The sequence below is a fragment of the Rhinolophus sinicus genome, linkage group LG15 (genome assembly GCF_036562045.2).
Source record: "Rhinolophus sinicus isolate RSC01 linkage group LG15, ASM3656204v1, whole genome shotgun sequence".
Taxonomy (NCBI): Eukaryota; Metazoa; Chordata; class Mammalia; order Chiroptera; family Rhinolophidae; genus Rhinolophus; species Rhinolophus sinicus.
This window is the reverse complement of record NC_133764.1, coordinates 10,879,953-10,896,359: the sequence shown is the minus strand read 5'-3', so window position 1 is coordinate 10,896,359 and position 16,407 is coordinate 10,879,953. Positions and strand designations below refer to the sequence as shown.

Genomic DNA, 16,407 nt, shown 5'->3' with positions numbered 1-16,407 from the left:
CGCCTCAACCCTGTTACAGGTCATCCCATTCTGGCTTCTCCACGCTCCAAATCTGTGACCAGTATCCCTCGCATCCTGGTGCGGCCTCTGGCAACCATCTTCCCCCAATTCTTACAGTCTTTTCTTTCAACAGGGATGGAGGAGGGGGTATATTTACTGACAAAACATGGAAAGGAGAAGTATGGAGACCAGCGACAGACCAATTTGGCTCACACAAAAGAAGAAATATTAAGGAGGCTGGGTTTCACCCCCGCTAGATCTCGGGTCCCCCACTGTCATCGCTTCAGTTACTTCCCCCACTGTCTGCATTTAGTTCTGTCCTCCCATCCCAGGCAGTAGGGTCCCTTTTGCCCCTCTTGGGGTGTCTGCCATTCCATCTATCTTAAGCCCAGCTCTCCCCCTATCCAGGATTCCATTCAGTGGTCACTACCTTGTCCCTTCTCTGAACCCCGAGACGTGCGGCTTTGCCTCGGTTCCGCCTGCCTCTATGACTGTCCCCACTCCCTGCCTCCAAGGAACCCCGGGGTTCTGCTCGCCCATCTTCACCCCCCTCTTTCCCTGCGTCTCCGCCCCCTGCCCCGCCTCCCGGCCTGCTCTCCAAAAGGGGGGAGTTGCGGTAGTCGCCGCCGCCTCAGCTTCCCACAATCGCTGCCGCTGCCGCCGCCGTGCTTGATCCAGCAACCAGGCCCAGTGCTCTGACTTTGCCGGACCAGGGTTCTCTGCGAGACACCCTCACTCTTCTTTTGGGGTCCGGGGCGCCGAGCCGGGCGTGGGGGGAAGCTCCGTTTGCGGGGGACAGGGAAGGAGGAGCCTGGAACCGGAGCCAGCGCCAGCCGTTGCCGGATCAACAAGACAGGACAGATTGAGGGGCGTCGGCAAGAGAGAGGGGTGCTATAGGCAGTCGCCCGGAGAATGAGGAAGCCCTGTCGCAGAAAGCTCTGATATGCTCCGACTTGTAGGGGGCCTATTCACATTTGAGGATTGGTGACAACGTGGGTGCACTCTTTTCTTAAGGGCCTTGTTAGATTGGAGGGCGTGGGATCTAAACAGTACCAGCTGTCCCTGAGGAAATTAAGGGACAGCCAGAAAAACACCTGGATGCTCCTTATTTGGAGGTGACAGAGGGCCCTCCAGACAACCACCTGGTGTATCCACTAGGAAGGGTGGATTTGGAGGTGACTTCAAAAGGAGTAGAGGGTAACAAGGTGAGGAAAGAGACTCAGCAACTGGAACCCTGTGCCACTAGAAATGGGGATGACTTGGTGAAAAAAGGTATTGTCCAGAGACAGAGTCTGGGAACCCCTTCTTACTGAATGGGGACAGCCTGGATATTCTGAGACACAATTTGGGGGGTATTAGAGTGGAAAAATGTGGGAGACCCTCTTCACTTAGAGGGTGCCAAAGACACCAAGATTGGGTTCTTCCCTGACATTGTCAAGGCCCCAGTAGGGGTGGGTGAGCTAATATCCTCAAAGCTAAGTACCCACCCCCTTTAGATTACAGGAGAGAATCTAAAGGAGCCCCAAAATAGGGTGGAAAGGTGCCTGGGGATATTGGAACCACATTTTGGAAATTTTGGGGGTCTTGGCTTTGGGATAGGGGAAGTGGGGACAGAAATAACTGGAAAGAACGGGGAAGGCAGAGTTTTCTGTAGGGGGTAAAAGTCGAGGGTGGGGTTAACTGAGAGGTACATAGGCTGTTGGGTCCAGTGGAGCTAGCAAGGGGGCCCAAGGGTGGAAGCTGGTGGCTGGGAGTGGGGGTGGTCTGAGGCTTGTCCTCAGATCCTGTGGGTGGGGCGCTGAGTCTTGGGAAAGCGTCAAGACCATGCCGTGGTGAGCGGGCTTCTCTGGGGGAGCACAGTGTGCTCCGAGCGCCTGCCGGTTTGGGGGTGTCTCCTCCCGGGGCGCCATGGCGGCGCTGGCCAGCAGCCTGATCCGGCAGAAGCGGGAGGTCCGCGAGCCTGGGGGCAGCCGGCCCGTGTCCGCGCAGCGGCGCGTGTGTCCCCGCGGCACCAAGTCTCTTTGCCAGAAACAGCTCCTTATCCTGCTATCCAAGGTGCGACTGTGTGGGGGACGGCCCGCGCGGCCGGACCGCGGCCTGGGTGAGTGGCTGGGGCGGGGTCTCCGGGACTGGGGTCTCCGCCTGGGAGGTTGAGGTGAGGGGCTCTGAAGAGTGGGGCCCGACTCAAGGGGGCTCCCGGAAAGTGAAAGGGGATGGGCTAGGGCAACAAAGTCTCTGCCAGTCCATGCCTCAGTTTCCCTTACGTTTTGCCCATAACCCCGAGTCTCCTTGATTTCGAATGCAAAGGGAAGGCTTGAGGGCTAAGTCTGGGGCCCCAAGCCTTGCAGCTCCGGTTCGCGCCCCCCACCCACCACAGGGTCCCCACCCCCATCGTCCTTTGCCTACGTGCGGGCTCTCGCGATTCTTTCGATCCCGAGCCGAGGGGCCTGGGGGTTCCGGACGCTTGGGTCACCCCGAGGGTTTCTGCGGCTACGGCAGCCCCGACCCCGCCCCGGTTCTCCCGCTCCTCCACGCCTGGCTCGGTTACTCCTGGCGGAGCTTGCCTGGCTCGGCGCCAACCCCCGCCCCCCCCCCCCGCCCCGCTCTCCCGCGGGTGTCCTTGCAGCTACCTCGCCAGCCCGCCCCTCTTGTGCGCCCTCCTCCCGTGACCTGAGCTTCAAGAGGGGAGCTGGGCACCCCCTCCGTTACCCTCCACGCGACTCCGAAATCAGGTCCCACGAGCTCAGGGGACCCTCTGCTGCGAGGAACTCAGACAGTGCAAGGCTGGTGGGAGACCTGCACTGAGACTGGGGGGTCGTACCACCTACAAGGGGGTACAGGGAAGTCGGCCGAGAGCAGCGACCGGGAAGGGGAGTTGTGAAGGTTTGCGTGTGGTCCCGGTCCAGGTACGATAGGCAGAGAGTCCCTCTGGCCCAGTTCCCAACTTCCCTAGGGGTAGCCCCCTTGCGCCCTTCGCCCCCCGCAGCGGGCCCGCCACAGTGGTATGGCCCACAGCCCACCCATTGAGTGGAACCGGGCCCCCACGTGACTCAGCCTGCCGGCCATCTCCCCCGCCCCTCCCCCATTTCCTTGATTTGGTACCGAATGTCCCCCACCCCAGGAGGTTACCTGCCAGAAGGGGAGAGGCTGAACCTCAGGAAGGGCTGGGCCCCCGAGCCAGCAGACTGACAGACAGACTGACAGATGGGTCAGTGTCAGACAGGCCGGCGCTGGGCCAAGGCGAGGCCCGCGCGCCAAGCGAGCCGCAGCCGCAGCAGCAGGTGCTGAGTCAGCGTCAGGCCCAGTCCCACCCCCACTCTTAAGGGGACGCCCCTACCCTCTGGTCACCTTGCTGCCCCCCACATTCAGAAACACACTGCCCTTTCAGCAGCCCTGCCTGTTCTCCTGTCCTCTGCCTTTTCTTGTACCTCTCCTCTTCCTCTTCCCCTTCTCTCCCCTCCCCCACTTCTGGTTGAGCTGTAGAGTAGGAATTAATCCATTTAAATAAATTTAAATAAATTAGAAAGCTGGTGGTTAGAGGAAGCAGAAGAGACCCACACCCCAGCTTCCTCAGGAGTGGAAAATAGGTGAGAGAGAGTTTGCTTAGAAGGTCAGAGAGGTGGGGCCCAGGGACTATTCTTTCCCTCCACTCTCTTTCCTTTGATCCCACCAAGTGTAGGACTGTTTCTGGGAACAGAGATGTCATTTTCAAAGATTAATCTCTCTCTCTCTCTCTCTCTCTCTCTCTCTCTCTCTCTCTCCAGAGCCTCAGCTCAAAGGCATCGTCACAAAACTGTTCTGCCGCCAGGGTTTCTACCTCCAGGCGAATCCTGATGGGAGCATCCAGGGCACCCCAGAGGACACCAGCTCTTTCAGTGAGAGAGGAAGCCAGCAGCTGGGTGGGAAGGGGGAGAGTGGGGTTAGATGACAATCCTATTCTTGCTTCAGGTTGTTATTTTCAGTCTGGCTTTTTGACTTCCAAGGGAGGAAGTGGAGCTGGGATGGGGGGAGCTCAGATGGGTGTTCCAGGCCTAGGGTACTGATACTCCCTCTCTCCACCCTCAGCCCACTTCAATCTGATCCCCGTGGGGCTCCGTGTGGTCACCATCCAGAGTGCCAAGCTGGGTCACTACATGGCCATGAATGCTGAGGGGCTGCTCTACAGCTCGGTGAGATAATGAGGCAGAGTGGCCTCGGCTTTGGGGATTGCCCCAGCTACAACTTTCTCAACTACAGATATTTTGCAGCTCAGGACTCCTCCTCCATCCAGCTCTTGCTGTTGTCCTGTCATTACTGCCCACTCCAGAGCACCTCCTCTAGGGTCCCTCTAATCCTTACTCTTCGCACAGCCTTCCAGACGCCCCCAGGCTCTTTGAATGTCCAACTCTTTTCATCCCTTTAGGGTTCCCATTTCTCATCCTATCTCCTCCAGAGTTGTGATTACTCACTTCCCCAGAGTCATTTAGGATAGAGGATGGTGAGAGGTTGGGAATAGAGTAGAGAGAAGGTATCTTCTTATTCTAGGACCCCCAAAAGTCTGGTTCCTAACCCTCAGGGGCCTACACGACTCTTCCTTTTCCTCCTTTTCTCCCAATTCCTGCATGGACTCAGAAGTTGGCCCTCCAGCCTGAAATGTATGGATTATATCCTGGCTTGTTCTTCTCAGGGCTCCCTTCTGTCCAGTGATGTGTCTATTTGTCTCTCTGTCTGTGTTTGCCTTTTTGGCTCTTTGTCTCCTCAGCCACATTTCACAGCTGAGTGTCGCTTTAAGGAGTGTGTGTTTGAGAATTACTATGTCCTGTATGCCTCTGCACTCTACCGTCAGCGCCGTTCTGGCCGGGCCTGGTACCTAGGCTTGGACAAGGAGGGCCAAGTCATGAAAGGAAATAGAGTCAAGAAGACCAAGGCAGCCGCCCACTTTGTGCCCAAGCTTCTGGAGGGTGAGTATAGACTGAAGAAAATGGGGGCCACATGGGAGGGTATTGATCTTGACATGGAGAGTTAGTGACACACAGCTCAGGGGCTACAAGTGTAAAGAGTACACCTGTTATGAGAGGTCAAGCCAGGAAGGTTTTGGCCTTTGGGGGTTTGGGGAGCTCTCCTCCTGTGGGTTGGGGTTCCCAGAGGATGAGTGTAGAGAAGGGAGCCTTTCAGTGCTCTGATTCTCCCTAGGTCTCTCTCTACCTAACTCTCCTTCCTGCTCCTCTCTTTCCCCTTCACAGTGGCCATGTACCGGGAGCCTTCTCTCCACAGTGTCCCTGAGACCTCCCCTTCCAGTCCCCCTGCCCCCTGAAATGTAGAGTTTGGACTGGAGGCTCCTGCACTTGCATTGAGCCAGCTACCGCCACAGCCTGTCTCCCAGCCCTGCTCCTGGCCCGGCTCTCACCCCAGCTGCCATACTCATGCACTGAGCAGCCAGGTCCCACCAGGTGCTCTATCCTGAGGGACCCTAGGAACTGCTAAGACCCTTAGATCCTTGGACTCAGGAGGGAGGTCAAAGAGGTGGCTGTTTGAAAATGGTCCTGGCTGATCACTTCTTTCCTTCTACACTCACACACCTCCAAAGTCTTTTCCTGAGGTGGCTCTGGGGGTTCCCAAACTGACAGAAGCAGGACACAAATACTCCCCACCCTAGGGTCAACCAGTTCCTAGAGCCCTATGCCTTTTTTATTGCCACTGAGCCATAGATTTATAGGTCCACTGGAGCTCAGGATTAGTTTCCTTCTTTCCTTACTCCACCTTCTGCCTTTTTCTAGACAGGTTCTGGAACACCAGGCACCCCAGCCAGGGCCTTTTCTGCACTAAGGCTCTGTGCTGGAATGCAGGCATGCTGCCAGGCTCTGTTCTGGATCCATCAGGCTTCTTTGACCCAGATGGACCCCTGGTTTCCAAGTAGAGAAAGGCTGGAGTTGAGCCCTGCCTAGCTCTTTGCCTTGGCCTGAACTGGGACCAGTCTCTGATCACCACATACTAACTTTTTTATCCCAGAGACACCCAATTCTAGAGCATGGTGTTCTAGACACATATGGAGCCATACTTCCTTCTGAATCTCAGCTCTAGGACATACAAGTAGACCATGACTCTCAGACCTTCCCTCCAGGGAAGGAACTGAGGCCTGTATAGCCATATTATTGCTCTAGAGTAAATTCTAGACCCATTCTCCCACCTTCTCTAGTGATACCTATTAAGGATGAGCTCTGGAAAGGACCCAGCTATGATTCATCAAGAACGAAGTTCTTGATGAATCAAGAACTACTTGTTTTTCTCAGATAATTTTCTAAAAATCTTATTCTTCCTATAGAATGCTAACCTTATTTTTACATGTAGTTTCTAGCTCCTGCAACTCAGCTGGGGTCCTGCCAGTGAAACAGTCTGAAGAAGGGCACAGGAGTTTTAGAAGGAAATCTTGGCTCATAATGGGGAAGCTGGGATGGGGAAGGGACCAAAAGAATGGCATGATTGGACCTGTGCTTGGGTTGGGGGGACGTGAACACTTAGCTACCTCAGCAGGAATTCCTTTCAGGTCCCCTTTAAAGCTGAGGTCTTTAGGGTAATCAGTCTAGAATAAAAAGGACAAATGGAACATAGCCTTGACCCCCTCACCCCCAGTGAGGAGACCCCAATTCAGCAATAAATCCCACTGTTCTCCCCTAGGTCAGGCCAAGGAGGGTGAGGGCCTTTTGGGCTCCAGACCTCATACACCCCCCAGAGCTTCTAATAGAATAGAACTTGCTTTACCTTAAATCTTATAACCTCAGCTGGGTTTTAGGTACCCAAAAAGGACCTGATTAGATTCTTCTGAAAAATGTGGAGAGGTAGGGGCAGGCCTAGGAAAGATCAGACCTGGGCAGGGTAGACTGAGGAGGCCCTAAAGGAAGGGGCTAGGGCTCAGAGGCAGGTCATTTTTCCTCAGGCTTTTTCTACTTCTGGCTTGTTGCAAGAGGGTTTGATGCTCCCCTCACCCGCACAGACCCCGCTCAGTCTCCACCCATCTCCTGGCTCTGCTCCCAGGAGACCCAGTTTCCACTCCATGCATTCTCAATTAAAGGAGATTTATACAACTGATATGTTGTCTGTCATCTGTGGGCATTGGCAGTTGCTTGGGCGGGACCAAATCCCAGGGGCGGGGCGGTGGGCTGGCGCGGCTACCCCCAACAACAGGTGCACATTCTTGGGCACCTCGTCACTTCCCCTGCACTGGCTGTCCCGGCGGCTCACCGAGAGAACACACTTGAGCGACGCGGCGGGTCTATGATCCCAGGGGTGCTGCTGTTGCTGGGGGCGCTGGGGGCGTCGCTCACCCCGGGTAAGTCTGGGCCTCACAGGGCCAGTGACAAGGCTAGAGGTCGTGGCCGGGCACCCTGGCTTCACTTAGTGCTCTCCTCCTCCAGGCGCCCGCGGCTCGGAGGCGGAAGGCCGGCTCCGCGAGAAACTTTTCTCGGGCTATGATAGCTCGGTGAGGCCGGCGCGGAACGTGGGAGACCGCGTCGGGGTCAGCATTGGTCTCAGCCTGGCGCAACTCATCAGCCTGGTGAGCGCGCACGCGGGGCCCTGAGGTCAGGCTCACTGGCGGGCTGGGGGGCGTGGCTTTTGATAGGGCAGGACAGATGGCAGGCCGGGGCAGGACCAGTCTGAGAGCTGGACCGGCCGTTAGCAGAGATTGGGTCGAAATCGGACCAATGGACAAGCTGTGGGCGTGGCTGCTGGACAGGCCTTGGGTAGAGCCGGGTAGGGTGATGGACGGGCCTGTGGACGCATATTGAAGTGGATCTGGGGCTGATGCACAGACTGTAGTGGGGGCCTTGGGGCGGGGTCACGGGCTGCGGCGGAGCTTGGTGCTGGACAGCGTCAATCAACAACAGCGGGCGGAGATTCAGGGTTGGGTGAATTACAAGCTGTGGGTGGGGCCCAGGACTCTGCCAGGCAGAGGGCCCTCCTGGGATGGGACTGGTAGAGGAATTGGCTGGCACCGTAGACCGCAGGAAGTTTCTGAGATAAAGGCGGGGCTTGGGCACAAGAGAGTGGGACTCAGAAAAAGGGTAATTTTCAGGGAGAGTTTGACCCACCGGTCGACCTCGTTTCTCTCCACTTACATCACCTCTACTTTTTAAACTTTTCCCTTCTAGAACGAGAAGGATGAGGAGATGAGCACAAAGGTGTACTTAGACCTGGTACGGAGACCCCACGGGATGGGAAATGGCGTCCCATTGCCTTTACAATTTCCTGTAATGTCTGGCCCAGTAAAGAATTTTTTTGCATCACAATCTCAAAAACACGTTTATAACTTAAAGAGAAGCTTCAAGAAACAGTACCTATCTCTACTCCGGGAGTTGCACTTCATGCATCTTCATGCATTTTTCTTTCATTTATTTTTAATTTTGCGATTACAGTTGACAATATTATTTTATATTAGTTTCAAGTATACAGCATAGTGGTTAGACATTTATATGATTTATGAAGTCTAGTACACACCTGGCACCATACATAGGTATTACACTATTACTGACTATAGTCTTTATGCTGTATTTTGCATCCCCAGGACTATTTTGTAACTATCAATTTGTACTTCTTATTCCCTTCACCTTTTCCACCCAGCCCCCTAACCTCCCTCACATCTGGCAACCACCAGTTTGTTGTCTGTATCTATGAGTTTGTTTCAGGTTTGTTCATTTATATTGTTTTTAGATTCCACATATAAGTGAAAGAAATCATGGCATTTGTCTTTCTCTGTCTTAATTATTTCACTTGGCATAATACCCTCTATCAATATCCATCCATGTTGACACAGCACTTCATGCATTTTTCATTCTAATATTTAAAACACTGGTTTGAAGCCACTAATTTGATTCCGGACCCACTACAGGGTTGGAAACAGCAATTTGAAAATCAACACTGTTTTAGAGGCTAGCTAGCGCAACGTCCTCATTACTACAGACTGAAAAATTGGGGCCTGTTGCCAGGGGAGGGGAAATTAGCTGATGGGGTCTGAGTGAGTGCAGGTGAAGCCGGAATCAGAAGCCCAGGCCTCCACAACCACAGCCCATGCCTGAACTGCTCCCCACCTTGCAATGGCTGCCCGCTTTCTTGGGACATTCCAAGTTCTCTCCCAGCTTCCAGCCCCAGGCAGCCCCTCAGCCTCTGCTTCCCTAGGAGTGGACTGACTACAGGCTGAGCTGGAACCCCGCGGAGCACGAGGGAATCGATTCACTCCGTATTACGGCTCAATCCGTGTGGCTACCAGACGTGGTGCTGCAAAATAAGTAGGATCCTCCCAAGACTGGGAGGTGGGCGGGGCATCGTGGGCGGGGCACCGGGGGGCGGGGCCTGGTCCCAGGTGAGAAGATTCCTTCCCTACAGCAATGACGGAAATTTTGACGTCGCTCTGGACATTAACGTCGTGGTATCCTCTGACGGCTCCGTGCGCTGGCAGCCCCCGGGCATTTATCGCAGCAGCTGTAGCATCCAGGTCTCTGGGCTATGCCTGGGAAGTTCCAGGCGCTCTTAGAATCCCTCCTCCTCAGACATCCTGACTCCTATCCCTCCCCCATTATCCTCATGACCCTCACATCTCCCTTGTCCTCCTGATTTTCTTTTGAGTTTCATCTTCTCTGTTCACTTTCATTGACTTCCAGTCTTCCTCAGTGACTCCCTCCATTGCCCATGACCTCTCCTAATAACCTTCCAATACCTCTGTGATCCCCCACTTCCCTGTGACCTCTCCTGGTGGTCCCCATCTCCCTGGTGCCCCATATCCTCTAACCCCTATCTGCCCTGTGACCTCCGCAATGACCTCCCCAACTCCCCCAGACCTGACCTGTTCTCTGTCAGCTCTAGTGACTCCTCCTCTCATCCAGGTCACCTACTTCCCCTTTGACTGGCAGAACTGCACCATGGTGTTCAGTTCCTATAGCTATGACAGCTCAGAGGTCAGCCTGCAGACTGGCTTGGGTCCTGATGGGCAGGAGCGTCAGGAAGTGCACATTCATGAAGGGACCTTCATTGGTGAGTGGGCATGGCTCTCACGTCCATGGGCTTTATGATTTCTAGTTTCTAACAGGCTGATAAATATACTCCATTAGCGATACTCAATACAACTCTGTGATGGCAGCAAGAGAGGTCTGACTATCTACATTTATTTCACAGATATGGAAATTGAGACTTATTGAAGTTTATTAGAGATAGGCTGTCCAGCTCAGTGTCCATAGCTAGACCCTTATCTCATCAGCTTCCTCTGATCTAGAATGTGGCAGAGCAAGCCATATCCGGCACCGATAAGGATAGGTCTCACATCTGTGTCCCTTTCTTCTGTTCTTACCCCTCCCCCAAGAGAATGGCCAATGGGAAATTATCCACAAACCTTCTCGGCTAATCCAGCCTCCCATGGACCCAAGGGGAAGGGGAGAAGGACAGCATGAGGAAGTCACCTTCTACCTCATCATTCGCCGGAAGCCTCTCTTCTACCTGGTCAATGTCATTGCACCATGTATCCTCATTACTCTCCTGGCCATCTTCGTCTTCTATCTGCCACCAGATGCAGGTAAGGGGGGAAGGGGCCACCGCCCTCCTTACAAATAGCTCAGCTTCTTTCTCTTCACCCTTAATCCAGGTAAGTTTTTCCTACCAAGTCAAGACATCATGGATTGTGCTTCAGCAATTTCACTCAGGTTTTCTCTTCAACCTCTGGTTGGATCCATATTTTCCCTCCAACCTCAGGCTCTGCCTCTCCTCTGCTGCCCACTTCTTTCCCTCTGAAATAATAGCCAACATTTCTCTAGGAGGCAGCATAATATAGTAACAGAGTAACCTTGGGGAAATTCCTTAATCTCTATTGTGTCTCAGTTTCCTAATCTGGAAATGGGGACAATTATAGTTCTTACTGACTAGGATCATTTTGAGGATCAACTGAGTTAATAGAACTATGCCTGGTACCCAGTAAATTCTATGTAAGAGTTGGCACTTTCTTTGCTATATTTGAGCAGTTGCATGTAATACAATTAACATGTTACATAGATTAACTAAATTCTAATCTTTATAATAACTGTGAGATAAGTACTGATTTGTCTTCCCATTTTACAGAGCAGGATAAAGGGGTTGAGAGAGTTTAAGTCATTTGCCTGACATTACACAGTTAGAGAGAGGCGGAGTTGCTATTCCAACCCTGGTTAGTGCCAGTCTGATTCAGAGACTGATATCCTTAATTCTGGTATTCAAAACATGCTTTCCATCTCTCTGAAATCAAGTCTGCTTTCTATCCAGGGAAGGCGTGTGATGCAGCTCTAGAACATACTTCCAAATGCAACTTTTATTTCTTCCTGGAGCAAGGCAAATCTCAGAACCAAATATCATAGGATGAAAGTAGAGCCCCTATCTGCCCTGTTATTTATCCTCTGATCCCTATCTGCCCTGTAACCTCCACAAGGACCTCCCCAATTCCCCCAGGCCAGACGAGTTCTCTCGCATAAAGGAGAGCTTTAAAGTTATTTATTTCAATACTATCCATGAAGTTTGCAGTGCCTGTTGTATGCCACAGAAATAATCAGCCGCCTAGCATATCCTTATATACTTTGTTTCAGTTTTAGATATTTTAAATTGCTATGTAGTTCCTGTAAACACCACAGGGGTTGGTCCATTCGTTCATGTAACAATACTTGTTGAGCATCAACAATGTGCAAGGCACTGGGAACACATCAGTGAATAAAAGACAAAAATCCCTAGTTTTGTGAAGTTTACATTCTAGTGTAGGAGACAGTCAATAAACATAATAAATAAATCCATTAGATAGTATGTTAGAAGAGGACAAGTTGTAAGGAGAAAAATAAGGTAGGAAAAGGGGTTGGGGAGGCTGAGAATAGGGATAGGTGTTGCAATAGAAAAACGGGATGATTAGTGTATACTTCATTGAAAGGGGAATATTTGATCAATATTTGAACACAGACTTGAAGGAGGTGAGAGAATGACCCTGGCATATATCTGGGGGAAGAAAGTACCAGGAGGGGAAAAAAAGAAAAGAAAGAAAGTACCAGGAGGTGTTAACAGTGAATGCAAAGGTCGTGAGGTGGGATTGTGCCTTACGTATTCAGGAAATAGCCAATGTAACTGAATGAAGGGAGCAAGAGAGAAAACAGCAGGAGATGAAGTCAGAAGTCTAATGGGAAGGCTTTGTAGACCATAATAAGGACTCTGGCTTTTATGCTGAAGGAGATGGGAAGCCACTGGTTTTAAGGAGTGACAGGAATTGATTCACATTTTAACAGGATCAATCTGGCTGCTCTGTTGAGAACAAGGTGGGTAGGGCAAAGAATGAAGCAAAGAAGAGGCCTTTATAATAACTCAGACCTGAAGTAATGATGGTTTGTACCAGTGGTACTGGTAGATGTGATAAGTCATCAGTTTCAGGACATATTTTGACGGTAGAGCCAATAGGGTTTGGTATGAATTGGATATGGGATGAGAGAGAGAGGAGAGTGAGAATGATTCAAAGGATTTTGGCCTGAGCCCCAGGAAAGATGGAGCTGTTATTTATGAAATAAGAGGAGTTGGTGGTGAGGGAATTAGGTTTTAGACATGTTAAATTTTAGATGTCTATTGGACATTCAAGCGGAGAGGTTAGGTAGGCAGGTGGATATAAGCCTGGAGTTTAGGGGAATAAGTCCAGGCTGGAGGTGTAAAATGACTTCAGGTAGGAGTCATTTGCATGCAGCTGACCCTTCCAAAAGCCTGTCCTTGAGTAGGCTGGCCCAATTATGCCATGGAGTTGCCTTCTGGCAAAGTCTAATCTTTCTGCCTTCTCCTCTGCCCCCCAAGGAGAGAAGATGGGGCTCTCAATCTTTGCCCTGCTGACCCTTACTGTGTTCCTGCTGCTGCTAGCAGACAAAGTGCCTGAGACCTCCCTGTCTGTCCCCATCATTGTCAAGTACCTCATGTTTACCATGGTCCTCGTCACCTTCTCAGTCATCCTTAGCGTCGTAGTCCTCAACCTGCACCACCGCTCACCCCACACCCACCAAATGCCCCTTTGGGTCCGCCAGGTAAGAAAATTTCCTCCTCCAGCCTGTGTTAACTCTCAATCTTAATATTTGTTGTTGTTTTTTGTCCACGTATTACTCCTTCCTCCCACCACTTCAACTTTCCCTTTCATAGACCTGAGGGAGAACTACAACTCCTCATAGAGTGATGGAATGCCAAGGCCTGTTAGGTGTTGAAATGTTGCACAATTAATTTTACCCTCCCATCATTACTATTTCATAGATCCCACACTCTCGTCATCAGTACTGCTCATTCTGGGTCCCAGAGAAACATTCTCAGGGTTAGGTACTATCAGGGTAGGAGCCCTTAGAATTTTCCTTTCCAGTCAGGATGCCTCCCAACCTACTTAAGAGCTCTGAAGTCTGTGTAGTTGCATTTCCTTGTCCGTGTATCTTTGTAGGACATATGCACATATGCTCAGTAATGGGTATATGGCTTGGGGGTGATTGGCTGCTTCCTTTTTGGTCTAAAAGCATGAGAGTCCCCTCCAACACGCCTCTTCTTTGCAGATCTTCATCCACAAACTCCCTCTGTACCTGGGTCTGAAGAGGCCCAGACCTGAGAGAGACCAGATGCCGGAGCCACTTCCTGTAGCCCTCAGGGATTCTCGGGGAAGTGGCTGGGGTTGGGGAATAGACGAATATTTCATCCGGAAGCCACCGAGTGATTTTCTCTTCCCCAAACCTAACAGGTAGTACCTACTGCCCATCGCTCACATATAAGGAGAGGGACAACTACAGTTCCCAGAAGACTCTGTGGAGGCAGGCGGCCTAAGTTCCCAAAAGATGCTGTGGTTGAGCATCATGGGATTTATAGTATCCCTTTTCCTACCCACTGCGGAAAGGTGGGAACTAAAACATAGAGGGATGGGAGGAATTGCATAAGGCTGGAGAGGCCAAGGCTGGCAAGGAGAGCCTGAAAGGCCCTCTCAGGTTTTGAAAAGAGACAGGGTGTTGAGGCGGGGCCTAAGAGCCCTGGCGGTGGCTGTGTCTTTCCGCCCTGGCTGTGAGCAAACGGTCCCGCCTCTATCAGGTTTCAGCCTGAACTATCTGCCCCGGATCTGCGGCGATTTATCGATGGTCCAAACCGGGCTGTGGGCCTGCCTCCCGAGCTACGCGAGGTGGTATCCTCGATTAGTTACATCGCTCGACAGCTACAGGAACAGGAGGACCACGACGCGGTAAGTCCAGTGAATGTGGAGCAAGGCAGGGCCTTGGTGGCCTTGGCTCCACCCGCAAACCTGGGCTCCGCCCCTAGCGCTCGGTTTTATTTTTGGTTGGAAGTTTGCCTCAGTTAGTCCCGCCCCCTGCTTTCCGACTGGTTCTTTGCTCCTACCCACCGACCTCAGTTTCGCTCTCCTGTTTCTTATCTCAGAGCTGGGGTAGGACTAGGGCGGGATACAGGATCTTGGGGACCACCTTCCCTGGGGTCTGGAGCTCAGGGACAGTTTCCTCTGCCTACCCTCAGTTGAAGGAAGACTGGCAATTTGTGGCCATGGTAGTGGACCGCCTCTTCCTGTGGACCTTCATCATCTTCACGAGCGTCGGGACCCTAGTCATCTTCCTGGACGCTACTTACCATTTGCCCCCTGCCGACCCCTTTCCTTGAGGATGGAGGGCCCAGATCCGAGTCCTCGGCCAGCTGAATTGAGAGTTCAGCTGTACTCTCAAGCCCTATTCCTTCCTGCCCCTTAACTGCCTCACTGGGAATCCAGTCTCATCATTTCCAGTCTGGAGAGAGAGCAGAAGTGGGACTTGGCAGACAGAGGTCTTGGGCCCACCAGAAATGCACTAATAAGCTTATTTACTCTTTGACTTCTTAAAGAAGCTCCTTTGGATATCAATATCTAGGTTCCAGTATAATGGAACAAAGAACAAGAACTAGACTGTAAGCTTTGTGAGGGCAGGAACTGTGTCCTGTTCACTGTAATATCCCCAGCACCTAGCACATATCCTAATATGCTAGGTACTTAACATTCGTTGAATAAATAGGGAAATTTTTTTCTGTAAGGAAATATACCAATTAATAGTACTTATATTTGCATGTTGGAACTAGTAGTCATTTTTACTTTGTTTTTACCTTTCTGTAATTTATTATGTTTTGAAATAAGTGTTATCTTTAGGATAAAAAAGGTTATTTCTAAAAGGGTGCATTTGTAATAGGGAAAAAAAGTGCACTTTAAAAATTTCCATTCAAGTTCCAGCTTTCGTGCTCAAACTTTGGACAAGCTACTAAACTGCTGTGTCTCAGTTTCCACATCTGTACAATAATAATAATATCTTAATAAATAATAATAATAATAATAGTATCTTCCCCTTAGTCTGAGGATCATATGAGAAGATGGGAACAAGAGTACTGTATAGTATATATCAGAGGTTGCAAACTGGTGTGTTTTGTTTGGCCCATGATGTTGGCATAATTTTAAATTTGAATTAGTTTGTTACTTTTAAAAATTGGATATTTCACAAAGAAATTTGGATTTCTGACTTCTCTTGAAAAATGTAAAAAACCAGTTACCACCAGGCCTGGTTCCCCTGTTTGCAGCAACTTGCTAGAGCTGATTAGTGGCTGCCCATTCTGATCAATTCCTCAAAGCTCCCAACCACCCTGACCAGCTTTACTCATTTGACTTGCCCATGCCTCCGTAACACTAGACAAAATACAGGGAAGGGGAGGGACGACAAGGAGTTGAAGCCAGTGGGAGGATAGGAGTAGAAAAGCTTGTCATGTCTCTTACAGCCATCACATATTTTGTACCTCAGTTTCCTTTCAATTTGGAGAAAGGGTTGTACCTGATTTAAGGCAGGGCCTTTCTGGGACATGAAGATCTTGTGCCCAGTAGCCTGTGTAAACTGGACTAAGTTTAATGTTTCTGCCTGGAGGTCAGACCAAAGTCAGCTTATGCCTAGTGGCTGCCGCAATTATAGTAAACTACCTAGGGTCAGCAAGCCCTCACACCTACTCAATTGCTGGAAGTTGTTGTCCTAAGAGAGTGAACAGGGCCACAACTCCCAGGGATCCCTGTGGGACAAGATCAGCATGTCCCTTATAACCAGACCCACCAGCCACACAAATAATTGCACCTGGCATCCCACTGTGGAGCACAGTTCATTTGTCTTGTTGGTTTATTGGCCTAGAGAGTTGGACACACACACAAATGCGGAGATAAATATTGGTCAGTTTCTCTAAATCTGGGTCCTCACTACGTATAGAGCTAGAGTCTGTAGAATTCTAAATCTTACGTGCTGTGGCACAGAACCAGTGGCCTTCCCACTCCACCCTTCTTCCCAGGGAACATGGGGAAAGAGGGCACAAACGTCTGACAAGACTTGATCATTTTCAAAAGACGAAATTGCAAAATCCCAAATTTCCAACATCTGA

General features: G+C 51.0%; 2 protein-coding genes across 3 annotated transcripts; both read left to right on the top strand.

Moving 5' to 3' along the window:
• Positions 1–15: 15 nt before the first annotated feature.
• Positions 16–7,065, top strand: FGF11 (fibroblast growth factor 11). Of its 2 annotated transcripts, none has more exons than XM_019745190.2 (5): positions 16–2,101; positions 3,765–3,875; positions 4,066–4,169; positions 4,742–4,940; positions 5,223–7,065. In XM_019745190.2, exons 1-5 carry the CDS (start codon positions 1,909–1,911, stop codon positions 5,291–5,293), a joined length of 678 nt encoding a protein of 225 aa, XP_019600749.1. In that variant the 5' UTR covers positions 16–1,908; the 3' UTR covers positions 5,294–7,065. The 2 variants fall into 2 exon arrangements, with proteins under 2 accessions (XP_019600749.1, XP_074175754.1); XM_074319653.1 differs by lacking the exon at positions 16–2,101 and adding an exon at positions 3,185–3,208.
• A 111-nt stretch (positions 7,066–7,176) lies between these two features.
• CHRNB1 (cholinergic receptor nicotinic beta 1 subunit) lies at positions 7,177–15,331 on the top strand. The gene is made up of 11 exons (XM_019745118.2): positions 7,177–7,306; positions 7,392–7,531; positions 8,127–8,171; positions 9,151–9,260; positions 9,358–9,466; positions 9,855–10,002; positions 10,328–10,537; positions 12,805–13,028; positions 13,536–13,717; positions 14,059–14,206; positions 14,494–15,331. Exons 1-11 carry the CDS (start codon positions 7,252–7,254, stop codon positions 14,632–14,634), a joined length of 1,512 nt encoding a protein of 503 aa, XP_019600677.2. The 5' UTR covers positions 7,177–7,251; the 3' UTR covers positions 14,635–15,331.
• The last annotated feature ends 1,076 nt before the right edge of the window (positions 15,332–16,407 follow it).